This window comes from Meriones unguiculatus, chromosome 2, assembly GCF_030254825.1.
Source record: "Meriones unguiculatus strain TT.TT164.6M chromosome 2, Bangor_MerUng_6.1, whole genome shotgun sequence".
Lineage (NCBI taxonomy): Eukaryota > Metazoa > Chordata > Mammalia > Rodentia > Muridae > Meriones > Meriones unguiculatus.
The window spans coordinates 128,568,097-128,586,695 of record NC_083350.1 but is presented as its reverse complement, the minus strand read 5'-3'; the positions used below and the strand labels follow the sequence as shown (position 1 = coordinate 128,586,695).

The window sequence follows — 18,599 nt, the reverse complement described above, 5'->3', positions numbered from 1 at the left end:
GAGTTCTCTAGTTAGAAGTAATGCTTCATAGAAGGTGGTAGGTACAGCTTCCATGTGCCTGCTTGAGACCCTACCCTGACTTCCCTCCCTAAGGGACTATGATCTGGAAGTATTAACCAATTAAGTCCTTTCCTCTCCTAAGTTGCTTTTGGCCAGACTTTATTTTTTTTAATCGCATCAACAGAAAGGAAATTAGAACAGCGATATAAACATTAGTGGGGGCTCAAAAGTCTTACTTGCCCATAGGGCACATGATGACACCTAGCAAAGCCATCCCATAAGCTATTTGTGTAGGAGAGATACTTCTCAGAACTAGGTAAGTTTTGAGGTTTTACTAAAAAAAATGGAAGATGGAAGATAATCGATGAAGAAAATGTTCTTACTGAACTCATACAAGACCCTAAAAATCACTTTCAGCTCTAGAGTACAGAAAGACACTGATGATAGGATACAGGTAAGAACGAAAATGCACACTCCTTACCTGTGTGCCACACTGCCTTTCTTGATATCTGAAATGACAAGAGGGTCCCCTGGTTTTCTACTGGATGGTGCTGTAATAACAAAGATAGAATGAGAAATCACATCTTCATATCCAGGACTCACCCAAGACTGTATGTTCCCCTCCTGCCTGAAAGTAACACCAGTCGGACTTTATATGGAAATCAAAGACATCCAGCAAATGATTGGAGAGCGTGCATATTAGAGCTACAAAAATATTCATGGAAAAGCACTTCTATGCTGAAGAGTGAGATGGCTGTTTAAGTTTGCAGCTGGAGAGCTGATCATTGGGGTTAGGCTGGTTCAGGTCAGTGCCCTGGAAGGTTGGCTCCTCAACAGCAGAATAATGAAGTCAACTTAGAGCAGCTCACATTTTAAATGTGAGCCATCCTTACTCCTTTCTCCATGCCTCTCCATCAAGGTGGCATGGCTGCTGCCCAGAGTTCACCACGGCACATGGGGCAGCAGTCACTGTTTTAAAGTTTCTGTTTTCCAGAAGGAAACCTTTTGGTGGGTGGGCTATATAAACCTTCATGCTCTGCCCACAAATTCATACCTAGAAAGCTTTACAGTGATTTGGGATGTGAGTGCATGTTTCATTACTATAGTAAATATTCTATTAGTTAACCAAATACATATCTGTGTATAAATTCTAAGCATGCACATACAACCCCTATTAAACTGCAGACAATATTATTATCAATCATAGTGGCCTTTATAATTTGGGGGGTAGTACTTCCATTTGATAAGAATAAAAACATTTTAAAAGAAAATCCCTTGGGATTAACTGGGACTATGAGTTAGATAGCCCAGAGAAGCAAAAAGAAGCTATCTTTATTTGTAAAGTTTAGATTTCATTTAGGATAGCCACATTTGTTAAAAAAAAAAAAAAAGACAAATGGCCTTTGGGAGAGCTGTTTCGCCAACCCAAAGCTGGAAATGACTTCCTTTTAGAGAACATTAAGAGACCCCTAAAGTAAGACTTCATTATAAACAAGATGATCATCCCATAATAATCACAGAACCACAGCATATCCTATAATCCCATCTGAATCCCAGAAAAACGTTTATGCATGAGAACAGATGGTTTAACAGCTCAACATCATGGTTAAAGGAAAACCAACACCCGCAATATCTTATCCACTATCACAATTAGTCCTGAGTAAATGTTAATGAGATTTCACTCAATGGCTATCCTTAGCTCACAGCAAAGAATATAGAACAGTCTATTAACTACAATTAACTCGTTATTTAATCCTTCTCTCAATGATTTGATATGATCTACCCATAGACACAAACATCTACAAATTTTCCTCATGACATATTCTAAAATAAAGAGTAATTCCCAGCATTGGGTTGTATATGCGCATGTACACACACACACACACACACACACACACACACACACAAACCTTTATTACATGAAAGCATTATTTTTTTAGTACCTGTCAATAAATTTGCACAGTATCTTCCCAACCTCTAGTTACCATCATATAGCATGCAAGAATTTCTTTTGGCTCCAAAGACCCACATTGCACAGAAATGACCCATGGAAAACCAGCAACAGGAGAGCAAGAACGTGCATCAAACCCACTCCTTTTTGCAAAAGAGGAAAATGATATCATTGCAAAGAGGACAATCCTAAACAGTCCTTCCTGGAAGCCAGAAAGTTCATATGTCCATGGTAGCCATCCCGTCTTACAGATTCTCCTTTCTCCTCTAACTCCATCAATATCTGAAATGTCAAAGGTTCTTCTTGGCAGATGTCTACTGGAGTGAAGCTATTGGACACAGAAGTGTGTGCAGACCTGTGCTCTGTCTCTGTCACTACCAGGCACACAGACATGGTCATGAATCCTCGAGCAGGTGGCTGATGTTGATACACTCTACTGCATTGTTAAATCGTTTTCTGCTTAGAAAATAACAAGCCAAGCATATGCTGGTTTTAAAGCTCCTGGTACTTTAAAACCTACCAAGTGGGTCACTACTATTCATTATTAATAGTTTTTATACAGATATGCAGCTTTAGAAAAAAAAACAGAAGGACAGTGTAGTGTAGTGGTTAAGAAATGGCATTTGATGGCCGTGACGGCTGGGCTTGAAGTCCTGCCTCTAAGTACTTCTGGGTTGATGTGTTTGGGGACAAAGTCCTTAGGTGCCTCAATTCCTCAGCTGTGCAATATGTGATGAATAGTCACAATCTTTATCCGAGAGTTTCTGTGAGAGGATTATGTGAACCTTCATAGGTGATTAGATCAGTACACAAAGCATGCTCTGTCTACATAAGTGTTTACTGGCATTGCTGGCCAGCCACGCTGAACTCACTTTCCCTCTCCAGTACTTAAACGGAGCCTTCAGTCTTTTATTTGTCACTTTATTCGTCTTGATTCATTTGAACTTACTCGGACTGTGACACTTCAAGAACACACACTCACTCAGTGCTTTCGGTTTAATTGGAATTATCCATAGACCATGCACCCACTCAGCACATATTTCCAGAATACCAACTATGAGCTAGGCATTTCTATAGTGGGTTCTGGGTGTAAAATCTCAGAGAAGCTGGTTTAAACAGGAGATGCTGGCTCCTTAGATCTTATGAGGCCACGAGGAACAAAATAGTGTTCTCTCTTTAGAGACGTCACTTCTGTTGAAGTAGCCGCCATGCTCCAGCAGATGCGGGGAGGCGGTGGTCTACGGTGAATGCACCCAGAGGGCGCATTATAAAAAAAAAAGAGCAAGCAAAGGTTATGCTCTAAAAACCAAAGACAACAGTAGTTCCTTGAAATCTCAATGTGCAATTGCACAAATAAACAGAATCGAAGGCGGGACAAGAGATCAACATTGTGAAATTGTGTGCTACGTTAAGGAGGATTAAACTCAGTAGTGCCTGTTAAATAAAGTAACTTTCACTTAAGATGCAGTTGTGTCGCCAATGTCACTGTTAATGCACTCAAGCAGTGATATAAGAGTCGTCTATAAGCTTGCTCAGGACTAATCCAGTCATCTATGTATGTGGCATTACATAGTTGATGATTTTGTTTCCCATAAATACATGTTTTTGAACCTCATAAGGAAACACTATGATGCTTTCCAAAATGTATGTATACATCTCTCTCTCTCTCTCTCTCTCTGTGTGTGTGTGTGTGTGTGTGTGTGTGTGTGTGCGTTTGTACTTATATGTGTCTGTTTCTATGTGAGAGACAGAGGACAAACTCAGGGGATCACCATCAGTTATACCACGGACCTACTTTGGGAGGGTTTTCCATTGAGCTGGTGTCAACCAATTAAAATGGACTGGCTAGCCAGCAAACTCCAGGGATCTTTCTGTTTCCATCTCTCCCAGTGCTGGGACTATAAATGCGTGCTGCCGCATCCAGAATTTTTACATGTATTCCAAGTATGACACTTGGGTTCTCATTCTTGAAAGGCAAGCAGCTAACAACTGAGCCATCTTGACAGCTCTTTTCACTTTTGTCAAAATTGCAAGTTCATATAATTAGTTGGAAATTGTACACAAGCAAGTTTTGGGTTTCCTGTTTCCCAAGATGCAAATACAGGCGATACCTGCCTTTAAGGTGACTCATTTATGATTTTGAGAATTGATAGTGTAAAGGCGATTTTTTTTTTTCAGTAGAAACTATGTGATATTGAAATTTGATATGTGAAGCAGGGAACATGTGGCATAACAGTCTCTTGTGATACTGTGCAAGGGCAGCAAGCCATAGCTTTCCATGAGTCACGAATCTGCAGGTAAACAACCCAGACCACAGTGTACTATATTGCGATGTTGTATGCAATAGTTTCTATTTGTAATCAGTTTATTGGGGACCTATCTCCCCATTCATTTGAGGAACACACACTTTCAATTTCTTTTACTGATGCCACTTACAAAATAACATATGTTGGTATTTTGTTTTTCAATCTTATTCTCTCTTTACTTTTAGTTACGAACCATAGGGGTTTGCGTCCATCCTTCCTAGATCAGCACCACATTCACATACCTTTCTTGCCTTTTCGTTCTGCCAACCTAGTTTATTACAAATAACCTTTGCATGACTGATGACAGTGTCCAGAAACAAGTCACATAGCATCTAATTTCTTCCCTTTTCTGCAGAATTTTGTTGCATTCCCTTATTCTAGAGAGTTTACTAGTTCCTGCTTTTGAAGACATAAAGCTCAAAGCTTCTGAGGGTTTCTGGGAGAGACACTTCGTTCCATCAAATGGGTGAAGGTCCACAGACTCATTCTTAGCTTTGAACTAAGCCTTTGTCTGAGCTACACCTTCATTTTATACACCCCAAGTTCTAGATGCTACTGATTCTTGAGCCTCTTGGGAATATACGACCTTTTGAGGTTCCCTGTCAGAGAGCATTCCCATTGTCTGTTTTCTTTTTCTTGATCTCCGTGTAGGACTTTGCCAAAACCTCACATTTTCTCATTTCAAGATAGCATGTGCTTACCCTCCATTGTTTAACCTCAGAAGTGTTAAAAATCATTGACCACTCTCAAAGAGAGAAACTTTTATTTGTCTGTTTGTTCTTTGAGACAGGGTATCTGTGTGTAGCCTTGGATGTCCTGGACTTGCTTTGTAGACCAGGCTGACCTCTAACTCACAGAGGTACACTTGCCTCTGCCTCCCTGAGTGCTGGGATTAAAGGTGTGTGCCACCACTCCTGGCTGAGAAACTTATTTTTACAGAAAAGATAGAAATCTGTTGTGCCTGTCACACAACCCCCTTCACGATTTTATAAAAAAAAAGAAAATTAATCCTTTGTTTCTGCAATGAATTCAGTCACAGAATTCAGTGTCAGAAAGGCCAAGAAATTAACCATGTGTATGTATGTATGTAAGTATGTATGTATGTAAATAATAATGCTGCCCTTTGCTTTCTTGATCTAGGCTCTGGGAAGGTGCATCAATAAGATGCTGACAGGGTTGAACAGAAAGCCAGTATTCAGGCTGACAGAATGTGCTGGGATCCTTATCTTGCCTTTTATTAGCTTTAGTTCTTTGGATAGTTACACCGCTAAACCATACCATTCTCCCCTGTAAAATAGGCAGGCTGCTATAAGGATTAAGTAAGAAAACACATACAATCACAGAGGGTCATGGCCAGCACAGTAGGGACAAATCTCTATTGGAAAACTCTAAAGAAATGTCAACGTCCAAAATGCTTTAGTGACAAGGGCACACACAGGACAGGACAATGAAAGTTCTCTGACTGTGATTCTGGACTGGCTCGGGTGGGAGCCACCAGGTTGTATTCTGAAACATGCTCCTTTCTGTCAGTGTACTTCATCTACTATAATAAATCACTGCATAGACTCGCACATCAGTGAAGGTTAATTCCTGGTTCTAATGTGCTGTGAATGTTTCATCAAGAACGTAAGAAAACTGGGCTAAAACTGCTCACCAAATCCAAACTCAGAGGAAGCTATTTTTTTTATTCAATTAGGACTGGAGGGTAGCTGGACACACTGAGGGCATACATGCTTCTCACGATGGAAAATAATCGAACACACTGAGGCCATGTATGGCTCTCAAGGTAGAGGGTAGCTGGACACACTGAGGGCCTATGTGCTTGTCACAATGGAAAACTACTTCTGAACATAGGTTTCATGTTGTGAAGAAGAAAGGGGATTTTGTACAAAGACAATGAGTAAATTCAATGAACCACGGCAGGGTCTCAGCTTCATTCAGAGCCCGCGTGTGTTTGATGCGAAGGTGCCTGCATTTCCTACATATATGATATAACTGTCGTGAACAATAGATTTAAAACCTATATTTTAAAATGTATTCTTTGAGAACTTCATACTATGTATTTTGGCGTGAACATTAGATTTTTATTATCTAGAGATTTTGATTATCTGAACTGCTTAAAACAGTTCAGAAGGCTTTGAGTAAAGTCATGAATGAGCAACATTTTGTGTGATCTGAGGTTCATACCGTGTATTGGTAATTAGTGTATCATATACAAATATGTATATATATATGTACACATATATATTATGTGTACATGTATGCATGTATGTGTATATGCATTTAATACGTGCATCCCTTTACAAAGAGGGGCAGCTTGGTTTCTCAGCTCTTGCTCTGGACCATTTTCCAAATCTTTAATACATGCTCAGTACTCTGTATTCATCATCTTCAAAGGCTCCTTTCCTGGGGGACACAGTGCTCAGCAAACACTGCTGATGAAGACATCTCATCCAGCCATGCAACAGATACAGGCACTGAATGAGGACCTTCTGAGTACTGGGACGTGAGCGAGGCCTTCAGGGTCCACGCTCTCGTTGCAATGAATAGAGGTCCTGGCTGGCCTTTCTGTTCTTGTTTTCCTTATACAATAAATTCTGTTTTCTTGACTTGTAAATCAAAAGTATTTTCCAGGAAGAAAACACTCACTCTAGCGATGATTCCTTGTGTGAGTGCAGTCGGAGCTCTTGCAGAGCTGACAAGCGTGTGTGAGACACTTGTGCATCCTTCTCCACCGGAGCAATGCAACACTCACAGCTCCACAAACAGTAGTTGCAGGTGGTCGGCTGAGAGCCGAGGCATTCTTGTAGCAGTTTGTGGGTGTTTGCACTGTTGACAATGACAGTTTTGACATACCCTGTGTTATAATATTGATTAAGAATCCACTGCAACATATTTGGTATAAGAAAGGAAATTTAATGTGGAAAGGGGAAAGAGAGAAAAGAGGGGCTCATCCCACAGAGAGACAGAGAGAAGGAGAGAAACTGAGGGAGAGAGAGGACAGGTGGGGTGGTAGGCATGTTCTTATATCCTTAGCACCTGGCTGCCTCAGGTGATGATGTCAGTGGTTGCTAGGCAACCTAGAAGCAGGCTAGTGGAAATGCTTGTCTGCTGCTAACACCCCGCCTCAAATGGGCATCCTCCAGACACCTCTTTCTCATGAGCTTCGACCACCATGACCACAATTGCTTTAATCTCAAATTTTACTTAAGAAAATGGTTTTCCTTTGGTTATGTTATATCAACAGATATTCTAAAAATTTATATAATAAAAATTGAATTTTTTTCAATATCCATACAAATTGAGGGCTGAGGAGATGTCCAGTAAAGTACTTGCCACAAAAGCATGAGAACATGAATTTGATCCCAGAACCCACACACGAAAGCTAGGTATGGTATCAGGCACTTGCAGTGCCAGCACTGGGCAGGAGCAGACAGGCAACTCTGGGGCTCACTGGCCAGGCTCTGTAGCCTAACTGACCAATTCAAGACCATTGAGAGACCCTGCTTCAAAAACCAAGGTGGAGGGCTCCTGAAAAGTGACATCTAAAGTTGGCTTCTGCCTTGTACATACATGACATACACACAGATATACACACCTGCATACCACACACACACACACACACACACACATCTACACACTGGACTTGAGATATCACTCATTCACAACGACAACTTATTTGCCTTATTCACACGTTTGAATCATTTTAAGTCACACTTTAGGGCAGTGTTTTATATGCCGTGAGTCTTACTTCCTCCTGTCTTTCTCTCTCAGGAGGCTGCTGGGGTAGGTGGGTGGGTGGACAGTTTCAGACACGTGGCGTCTTACTCATCAGAGGTTGTGAAAGGCAGTACAGCTCATTTTAGTGTCACAGCCGATGCGTGCGGTGGCTCATCGTTATACATAAAAGTGCGGTTTTAGCGTTAAATTTCTATCATTGAAGTTGAAATGGACAGCCCTATTTCGTATTATTCGATTGAGGGCTCTTTTTATTTATTTTTGCCATAACCACTGACATAAACTCTATCCAGGAGTGTGTTGAGGCATTTTTATGTAGTCTCATCATTCTTGCTTGAAGGGATGACCTTGTGGTCAGAGTCCTGCTTCTGTGTCTCCTCTGGTCTCCTTATGCGCTGACCATTTGATTCATTTGTTCAGGGGCATTTATTGATAAATAATTGGATATTTATTTATATCCATAGAATATCAGTTTGTGGATATTAGAAGTATAAAATAATAGTGATTTCTGTTCAGTAGAGGTCCACTGGGGCTGAAATTTTCAAACTTGGTTTATCAAAGCAGTTATAAACTAATGCCAAGGGGAAAGACATTTATATATTATGATTTATATATATATGTATATGTATATAGCAAGCACATTTGTATATTATGATTTTGATTTTGATTTGGTTATCCAGACCAGGTATCAGGAGGAATTCAGAGGTGACCCACAAATATTGTGTTTTCTGGCTATGCAAAAGTGTGTGTTTTAAATTATTATTTGAAGCCTGGAACACCTGGCTAACAGGATATATAAATGTAACTTCCTCACCTGATTTAAAGGCAAGTCAAGCTGCCATAGGGAAGATGGCCTTCCCTAGCTTACTAGTTGAGTAAGGAATGTAGCTTTTTGCAAAATAAAGAGCTGGAGGTGGAGCTGGGGCAGGATGGACACTCAGGCTGACAGGCTGAAGGACTTGGTAGGAGAGGGAAGGTAAACAGAGCAGAGCAGGGAGGTCGGCAGTGAGAATCACATCATGTGGAGAGGTGGAGTGCCGAAGAAGCCAGGTTAGATTAGTAGCTAGTGGAGAGACTGCCCCAGCAAAAAGCCAAAGACCTTAAACTACAGATGTCTCCATGTCTTAATTAAACCTCAAGTGGGATTCATGAAAGATCCACAATACTTGAGGAATTTACGAAAAGACATTGTTTGAGTCTTGTGAAATGGATTGCAGGTACATTGGAGAGTCACAGAAGGTCTTAAGAATATATAAAAATATTTTTGGATTATATTACTATTTCTTGTATTCATCAAGTTAGACAACAGTATAGGACATAACATGTAGAGAACCTACATGTAGGTTTCTGCCCATCTAAACGTTTATATATTGGCATGTGAGAAAATTGAGTACTATGACTTGTTGGACAGCATACAAAATATACAGATGTTATTTTACTTACGACTTAGCCCTATACGTCATAGAAATCTTGCTTCATTTCTATTCTATTCTATTCTATTCTATTCTATTCTATTCTATTCTATTCTATTCTATTCTATTCTATTCTTTTCTTTTCTTTTCTTTCAGTATGTGTGTAAGTCTGTACACACGCATGTGAAAGCCAGAGTTTGGCAACAGATGTCCTCCTCAATTACGTTCCACTTTATTTTTTGAGGCAGGATCTCTCATTGAAGTTTGAGTTCATGTATTGGCCAGACTTTCTGGCCAGCAGGTCTGAGAGATCCTGCTGCCTCCATCTGTTGAGTACTGGGACTGTAGATGTGTGCTGCTGTGTTCAGCTTTTTGCATGGATGCTTGGACATTTGCAGGTCTTCATGCTTACATGGCAAGTGCTTTACCAACCGAGCCCTCTTACGAGCCTTCATGCCTGTTTTACAGAAGAAGAAATAGAACAGCAGAGAGAACTTGAAGTAGTTTATCTCTTGTGAGGGTTTATCAAGAGTTCACCCTGCACAAAACTAAAGTCCAAGTAGATCAAAGACCTCAACATAAAACCAGACACATTAAATCAGTTAGAAGAAAAAGTGGGGAAAAGCCTAGAACTCATTGGTACAGGAGACAACTTCCTGAACAGAACACCAATAGCACAGGCTCTAAGAGCAACAATCAATAAATGGGACCTCATGAAACTGAAAAGCTTCTGTAAAGCAAGGGACACCGTCATCAAAACAAAACGACAGCCTACAGACTAGAAAAGGATCTTCACCAACCCTTTATCTGACAGAGGGCTATATCCAGTATATATAAAGAACTAAAGAAGCTGAAAAGCAGCACACCAAGTAATCCAATTAAAAAATGGGGAACAGAGCTAAACAGAATTTTCAATAGAGAAATATTGAATGGCAGAGAAACACTTAATGGTCAACCTCATTAGCCATCAGGGAAATGCTAATCAAAATGACCCTGAGATTTCACCTTTCACCCATCAGAATGGCCAAGATAAAAAACTCAAGTGACAACACATGCTGGAGAGGTTGTGGAGAAAGGGGAACCCTCCTCCACTGCTGGTGGAAATGTAAATTTGTACAACCACTCTGGAAATCAATCTGGCACTTTCTCAGACAACTAGGAATAGCTCTTCCTCAAGATCCAGCCATATCACTCCTAGGCATATATCCAAAATAGGCTCAAGTACACAAAAAGGACATTTGCTCAACCATGTTTGTAACAGCTTTATTTGTAATAGCCAGAAGCTGGAAACAACCCAGATGCCCAACTGAAGAATGGATACAGAAATTGTGGTACATCTACACAATGGAATATTACTCAGCAATGAAAAGTAAGGAAATCATGAAATTTGCAGGTAAATGGTGGGAACTGGAAAGGATAATCCTGAGTGAGTTGTCCCAGAAACAGAAAGACACACACGGTATATACTCACTCATATAGACATATATAGGATAAACCTACTAAAATCTGTACATCTAAAGAAACTAATCAAGAGGAAGGACTCTGACTAAAATGTTCAATCCCCATCCAGAAAGGCAAAGAGGATGGCCATCAGAAGAAGAAAACAGGAAGCAAGTTAGGAACCTGCCACAGAGGGCCTCTGAAAGGCTCTGCCCTGCAGACTATCAAAGCAGATGCTGAGACTTAATGGCCAACTGTTGGGCAGAGTGCATGGAATCTTATGAGAGAAGTGGGAAATAGTAAGATCTGGAGAGGACAGGAACTCCACAAGGAGAGCAACAGAACCAGAAAATTTGAACACAGGGGTCTTCCCAGAGACTCATACTCCAACCAAGTACCATGCATGGAGATAACCTAGAACCCCTGCACAGATGTAGCCCATGTCAGTTTAGTGTCCAAGTGGGTTGCATAGTAATGGGATGAGGGACTGCCTCTGACATAAATGGATTGGCCTGCGCTTTGATCACCTCCCCGAGGGGGGAGCAGACTTACCAGGCCACAGAAGATGACAATGCAGCCACTCCTGATGAGATTTGATAGACTAAGATCAGAAGGAAGGAGAGGAGGACCTCCCCTACCAGTGGACTTGGGGAGGGACATGTGTGAAGAAGGGGGTAGGAGGGTCGGATCGAGAGGGAAAGAGGGAGGGGAATATGGGGGGATACAAAGTGAATAAAGGGTAATTAATAAAAGTTAAAAAAAAAGAGTATCAAGAGCTGGTCCAAAGTTTCATATGGTGACTTTGAAACTGGTGAAGAAAACCTAAAACACTTACCACACCTGTAAACCTTCTGGCAACAGAATTCTACAGCATCTTTAAATTCCGTATTTTAACAGAAGCCCATTCTACTTACAACTGATGGTTATTCCAAGTTCCACGCTGTGCTTCTTAGGCAGTTTTACATGAAACGTTCCACTACTTGGGATTACAGACTCTGCAATTTCAAAACAGAAAAGAGTGTTTACAGAAAACAGAGGTCACTGGACATTGGAAAATAGCCTTTCAAATAATTTTTTTTTTATCATGAGGGATGCTCATTAAAAGTCAGGAAATTCTAACTTGAAACATTCCATCACAGGGGGCAGCTCCTTTAGACTCAGAGGTAAACAACTCACAAGGTTCAGGAAGTCCCTAAAGCTTAAAAGAATATCAAGGCCTCTTGACTCCTAAGGTTATATAAATAGTAAGAACTACTGGGGACAGGAGAGACCTATCAGACTTGTTGAGTTGCATGAATGTTATAGAGTGAAGTCCAGTGTTACAGTTTTTATGAGTTGTTACCATACTGGGGTAGGCTTTTCAGTGATCAGCTGTTTTTGAGTTGTCTATGCTCCTGTAAGTAACCCCTAACCCATATTCCTGCAGATAACCACAATAAATCCATTAGTTTTTCAACTGGGACTTCTGTGATCATTTGTTCTGTCACTGGTGCCCTATCTGGGATCTGTAACCATTATTTTCTGAGATCATCAGGATCTCTACTTTGACTCCCTGGCACAATGCTGGCATTCCTACCTCAGATCTGTAGCAGTTCCTTTCTGATGGAGACCTTCGGCCCTATACTTTCACTCTAGATGCATCCCCACCTCAAATCTCTAGCTGGCAGTCAGTTAGCGGCTCCTCCATCACCAACTACTGTCATTTCTCTCTCCTGCCTGAGTAGAACTGCTCTGCAGGACATGTAATTCTTTGTCTGTCTCATGGAATGAATTCAGCCAGACCTGTAGACAAGCACCCCTCATCCAAGACCCTCGTAATACTACTGATAACAAAGGAAACAGCAGAAGAGGAAGATTGTGGAATGACCAAACCAGCCTGCTCTTGCCGCTTCATCAATTTCACTAAAGCCTAGCTCACCCTCCAATAGGCGAAGATCTAACTCCACAGGCAGGGATGCTGGTAGCACTATGGGGCCCTTAGTCTCCTAGTCCATTTTGTTTACTGCCGGTGCAACACATTTTGCATAGCTGCGCAGAAGAGGCAAAAGTTAGGAGTAGGCTCATGGAAAAAGTGAAGGGTCCTCCTTTTCTCATTCTGCCTTCAATTGTTCTTGGCCTTTTGTCCTTTCCCTTGAGCAGTTCAAGCAGTAAACTTTTTACAAGCCCAGAATCTGATCTTCCAATTTGGAAGGTTCACCACAGAGTGCTAAACTAGAGAACACAATAAAAATTTGATTTCCCTCAGCCCCTCCAGGCACCTAGAAAGTCACCTGTAAAACAGACCCCCAAGCTGCCCATCAGTTCATGGTGCAATGCTGTCTCTCCTCCCAGCATCCTCCTTCCCCTCTGTTCTGATTTCAGAGGAGTGCACAGATCTGCTGACTTTCCCGGTTCCTCTCAGTCCCCTGAAATTTCCTTGGGACCAGGCCAGTGTCACAGACGGACTTTACATATTTGCCTTTTGTTCTCCTCATTGAGCACTCCGATGCACCAGGAAGCGAGCCTGCATGTATTTACTTACTTAGCCATTAAGAATTTGTATGTGTTCTAACATTACAGTAAAGAATGGGATCTGCCTCTAGGTAGAGACAAGCCTTTCTCCCCCTGCTAATGGGTTAATCTAGTCTGGCAGATCAAGTACCTGTCTGGGGGTTTATCCCTAGGAAGGTGGGTTCACATTAAGATGATGACAATATGCTTTCCCTTCCCAGAATTCCTGCTCCCTAGTGTAACCCCTGTGGAGCCATTCTGGAGTCTCCATGGGTCTGCCTGCATTTCTGTTAGTATTTACTATTAGTATAATAACTATAATACTATAATACTAGTTAGTATTAAGTTTTTTTTTCTTCTATTTTTCTTCTATTTTTCTCTTGAGCCTATGCATACCTTTAACCTCCCTAAAGCTTTAGGCTTCCTTACTCCTTTTCTAAAAGTCTCTTTTTCACCCCGAGAGTGAAAAGTGGCTCATGTCCATATCAACTTATCATCTCCGTTCTCCTCCTTTCAGTCTAGGAGCTGCAAGATGGATAGCTTGTTTGCCCTGAGTTTTTTTTATTTCAAACCCTAATGAACTGTATTCACCTTCCATTTTATTCCATTTTTTTCCATTAATGAGACAAAGAACCCCAAGAGGGGACTCCTATTTCCCCCATATCATATACTAGCTCTGACAAGACTCCCTGAGATTTTAGGTCACATTTCTGCCCTACCTTTGAATAGTTGAGTCAGCCCAGAATATGAGCCATTCCTGTCCTCCTAAACAGCATTATAAACAAAACTTGAGGCAGACATAATTATTCATTCAGTCAAGCAATAGATTTTAAAAAGACTAGCTAATTTTGAAACACTGAGGCAGAAAGAGAAATGAAATGGATAATGATTTTGGTGTTTTACTTTCTGATGTCAGATCTGTCTGTGCACATTGTAATTATTTTTCAAATATTTCTCCTTCCTCTGTCTTCCCTCCATTCCTTTTCTAAGCCCTGAACAAACATTCGACATTCTAAAAGAAGAAGAAGAAGAAGAAGAAGAAGAAGAAGAAGAAGAAGAAGAAGAAGAAGAAGAAGAAGAAGAAGAAGATATATTCTTTCTGTCCCCTAAGAGGCCATTTAAGAATTTGGAAGTAACAAGAAAACTGGGAAGTGCTAGGTTTGGAATGGGATTTGTTTTACCCACTTGTACCAAAACTGGTCTGCAGAAAGAAACCAGTGTTCAAAAGGAGCAGAGTCTTGGAGAGTGCCAAGCTTAGGCACATCTGACTGGAGCCCCTATGGACTATGAAAGGTCATGCTTCCAGGAAATTCCCCTTTCTGCCTAAACCAGCTGTGGCGCATTTCTGATACAGCGACTGACAGATAGAAGCACTGATGCAATAGACAGGATGGGAGGGTGGGATGGGAGCAAGCAGAAATCTGCCACCAGACTGCTCACAGACATGGTCAGAATACTTGATTTAATTGCTTAGATAAAGCCAACCAAAGAGTGCAGGGAGCTTCATTATTCGAGGGCCCATTTCACATGTGTGTGGCTGTTTTTATTTCTCTATTTTAAGAACAAAGGTTCTCTGAGAAAACGGAGGGGTGTATAATGCGTGTTTATGTTTCTGCCTGTGTACGCGTGCAACCCACACACAGGTCTAGAACCACAGAGCAAGAGTAACTGCTACTGCAACTGTCGGTTTCATGATATTTTAAGCTTCGAACATTCATTTACTTGCATGCTGTCTTCCCATATCTCTCTGTCTCTGTCCTTCTCTGTCTCTCTGTCTCTCTCTCTGTCTCTCTGTCTCTCTCTCTCTCTCTCTCTCTCTCTGTGTGTGTGTGGGGGGGGAAGGTATACATGTGAAAGACAGGAGAACCTCTGGGAAGTGGTTCTCTCCTTCTCTCACGTAGGCTCTGGATATTCACATCAGGCTTGGTAGTAAGAAGCTGTATCCGCTGAAACATCTGGCCAGCTTTCCTCCATAAAATTTTAACACAGGGAAATTTGACCATGATTAACACCGCTAATGACATGAGAGGAGATATTATGCCTTCCCCGGAAAGAGTAATGGATCGCTTTTGACTACCTGTGATTTGAAAAATTCACAATGGTGAATATGTATCAACTAATAAATCTCTTTGATCAAGCGGTCTCTTAATTTTAATCTTTACATGCCAGTGTGATGTATTTTATATTTGGTATTTCCCCAATATAACTATTTCGTTTTTAAAGCAAAGGCATATTTAATTTGGGGCTCATAAACAAACATTGCTGATGAGAAGGTTTCATTATTTGGACAAACAACAGGTTTAGCGCCAGTGGATATAATTCTGTGAACAAATGATGTTTATTTTGTAAGACCCTTGTGATTATTTTGCACTTCCCTGGTTTTGCAGGGAAACTATAATTAAAAACACATTTGGGTAAAGGGGTTTCCTTCTTTCCCATTGGTCTACTTTTCTGCCCGATGCATTCATTGTTGGCACAGTAAGATAGCCACCACATCATAATTTATCAGCTTGGGCACCCTGTGAGAAGTATAAATATTTAACTCATCCCCACTCAGATGAAAGCGCTGGGGTTCCAGTTGATGGAGCTCTCCAGCCAGTCCATGATGCTCTCCACATGTCTTGTACTGAGACCTCTTCCCAGAGCAAGTACCTTCAAGTTGAAGGGAATTTTAAGATCTCATGGCGTTCACCACACAGATCTTCATTTAAAAGAACTGAATGTGGCAAAATGGAAGATGGGGTTCTAACTTCATAAAATCCTGTGTATGATAAAGGATTCCAGCGAAAGCACATGAATGGTTTAAGGTTCAATTTAGCAGAGTGATGGCGTTGGGTATATCTTCAACTCCCAGTGTTTTTTTATTAAACCCACTAATGTGTTGTTTACATAGCAATGCTTGTCTAAAGAGACAGACGTAGGCAAGAGAGTGTGTGTTCACCTTTAACCAGACCTATGTCATTTAAAGTATTGATTAAATAGAGGTAGCTGATCACTGAGAGCCAAGATCTGCAGCTTTCATCTTGATGTATGAAATATTCTGAGACAGAACCCTGGAAATTCCTGGCTTACATCCAGGCAATTAGGCACAGTTCCAGGACAGGCCAATATTGACAGAGCCTGCACCCATGCATTCCCTATATGGGTCTTCAGTTCTTAAATTTAGTCAGTTAAAAAATGACTAAAGAGAATTTTCTGATTCTAAAAGTTTACAGTATGATTCCTATAGCTCAGGAATAGTTCCCTGGAGTGTTTTCCTGGGAGCTTTAATGCTGGACCTACATCTATCAGGAGAACAGTGGCATCAATTAGTGATGTCTGCCATGAGCAAAAGCAGACCAGATAATAATACATGGGAACACACATTTTTTTCCTTAGCTTATTGTAGATGACCTAGAATATTGATTTTTTTGATCTTTATTAAACAAGCTGGGTACTGAATAAAATAGGCTTAATGGATATAGTCTCTATTTTTCTGGAGCTTAAAGTTGGGATATTAAAGTATTTAATCAACAAATATTAAAAATATATGTACGCATATTAAGGATGCATGAGACACTAAACAAATTTCCAGGACATACAAAATAAAATGCACTTATAACGCGAGAAAATACTTAGACACTGTGATACCGTTTACAAAGATGGACAAATTGTGCTGGCCATTGCACAACTGAAGAGCAGTATGCAGTTGCTGACGAGTGCTCTGTAGTGCTCAGCACAGTCTTTTCCCTGCATTCCAGGTGAAGGACGCCTGCTCTAACGCTTTCATTGTGGCAACCTCTAACATCTCTTCTAGCCATTTTATTTAGCAATTTTTTAACCAAAGAGGCAGTTAAGCAGTAGAGGGAAAGCAGGATGCAAGTCAATGGACTGCGTCTACCATTCTCTTTATTAGGACCTGATATATTGCCAACTGAACCTCAATTTTCCCATTCATGCATAAAATGAAGGTATAGGACTTTAATAATTCATTTATCACCAATTTCCTGTTGCAGATATTAAGTGTACTCTGGGGCCACTGGACAGCCTTCTCTTTTGATAAGCAAACCTTCTCTGCTAACTGATTCTTACAAGGATTTTCCACCAAAATCCTTCTTGGTCAGAGGAATTAGGAGGCACACACTTTGGGCCATTGTTTACATGAGAAAGGCAGACTGTGGAAGAAAGCAGTCCTAAAGAGACCAGGAACCACAGGAAAAGTGGATTCAAATCCAACGCTGTCACAAACAGATACCCATAGCCAAGTCTTCTTATGGAGCCAAATGCATTCATTAGTTCCTCCCTTCATTCATTCATGGAGTACTGACTGAGACCTTTCTGTATTGTGAGAAGTGTATCTGTAAGCTAAAACCACAAAAATCCCTGATGTGATAGATTTTTCTCCTGGAGAAGAAAGAATAAACAACAACACAATATAATACCAGTCTGGACTGGAAATAACCATAAATGTAGGCATGAGGAGAGAGAAGCCTTTTAGGAGCAAAGGCCAACACGAATTAAGCAAAATCCCCAGGCACGTACGGGCAGCGGTGATGGCTGCTGCAAAGCTGTGCTGTGGGATTGGGATTGGCATTCAGGGTACTGTATCACTCCCATCCTAAAAGCCCCCACTGAGCCAATGGTGCTATCTTGCTCTTCTTTCTGAATGTCTTGCTCTCCGTTTGAATTCTACCCCCACTCTGAACTACTTCAGCAACCTCAACGCCTGGAATTTTGCTTGCCCATCTCTGAAATTCTAAATTCTAACACATTATTTTGTTTTGGCCTCATACTCCTAGCTACTACTACCTCTCCTCTGTGTGTGTGTGGTTTTTTTTTTTTTTGTCGTTGTTGTTTTTGTTTTTTACTGCACACACTTTTCTTCTTCAAGACACACACTTCTTGTAAATGGCATTCCTCTCATTTCATCCAGCCAATCTTTCACTGATTCCCACCATACATCAACTTAGATTTATTTTTGAATGCAGGCTGCCATAGTTAGGAGTGTAGTCTTTGAGAATCTGCCTGCTTGTGTCAACAGGCCAGCTCAGTCACTAACTCTGTGTCTCAGTGTTCGAGTGACATGACAATAATAATCTCTGCCAGTATAATCATTTTGATTAAATGATCTTAGACACACAGTACTTGGCTATGTAACAGGCCAGAAGGCACTCTGATATCGTGATAGTTATTGTGCTATCAGCACAGCTCATCTAATCTAGCAACAACCCGACCACCCTTCTTGACTGAAGCCCTTCTGGTGAGCTTTCTCTGTAGGTTTCA

At 40.9% G+C, this 18,599-nt stretch overlaps 1 protein-coding gene across 19 annotated transcripts in view; it reads right to left on the bottom strand.

Annotated features, from left to right (window-relative positions):
* Grip1 (glutamate receptor interacting protein 1) overlaps window positions 1–18,599 on the bottom strand; it is a 642,849-nt gene that overhangs the window by 64,620 nt on the left and 559,630 nt on the right. For all 19 annotated transcript variants that reach the window (XM_060378110.1, XM_060378115.1, XM_060378114.1 and 16 more), the window contains 2 exons: window positions 11,762–11,842; window positions 482–551 (listed from right to left, as the gene is read on the bottom strand). In XM_060378110.1, the coding sequence (XP_060234093.1) occupies window positions 482–551; window positions 11,762–11,842 (151 nt within the window). The remainder of the gene's footprint in view (window positions 1–481; window positions 552–11,761; window positions 11,843–18,599) is intronic.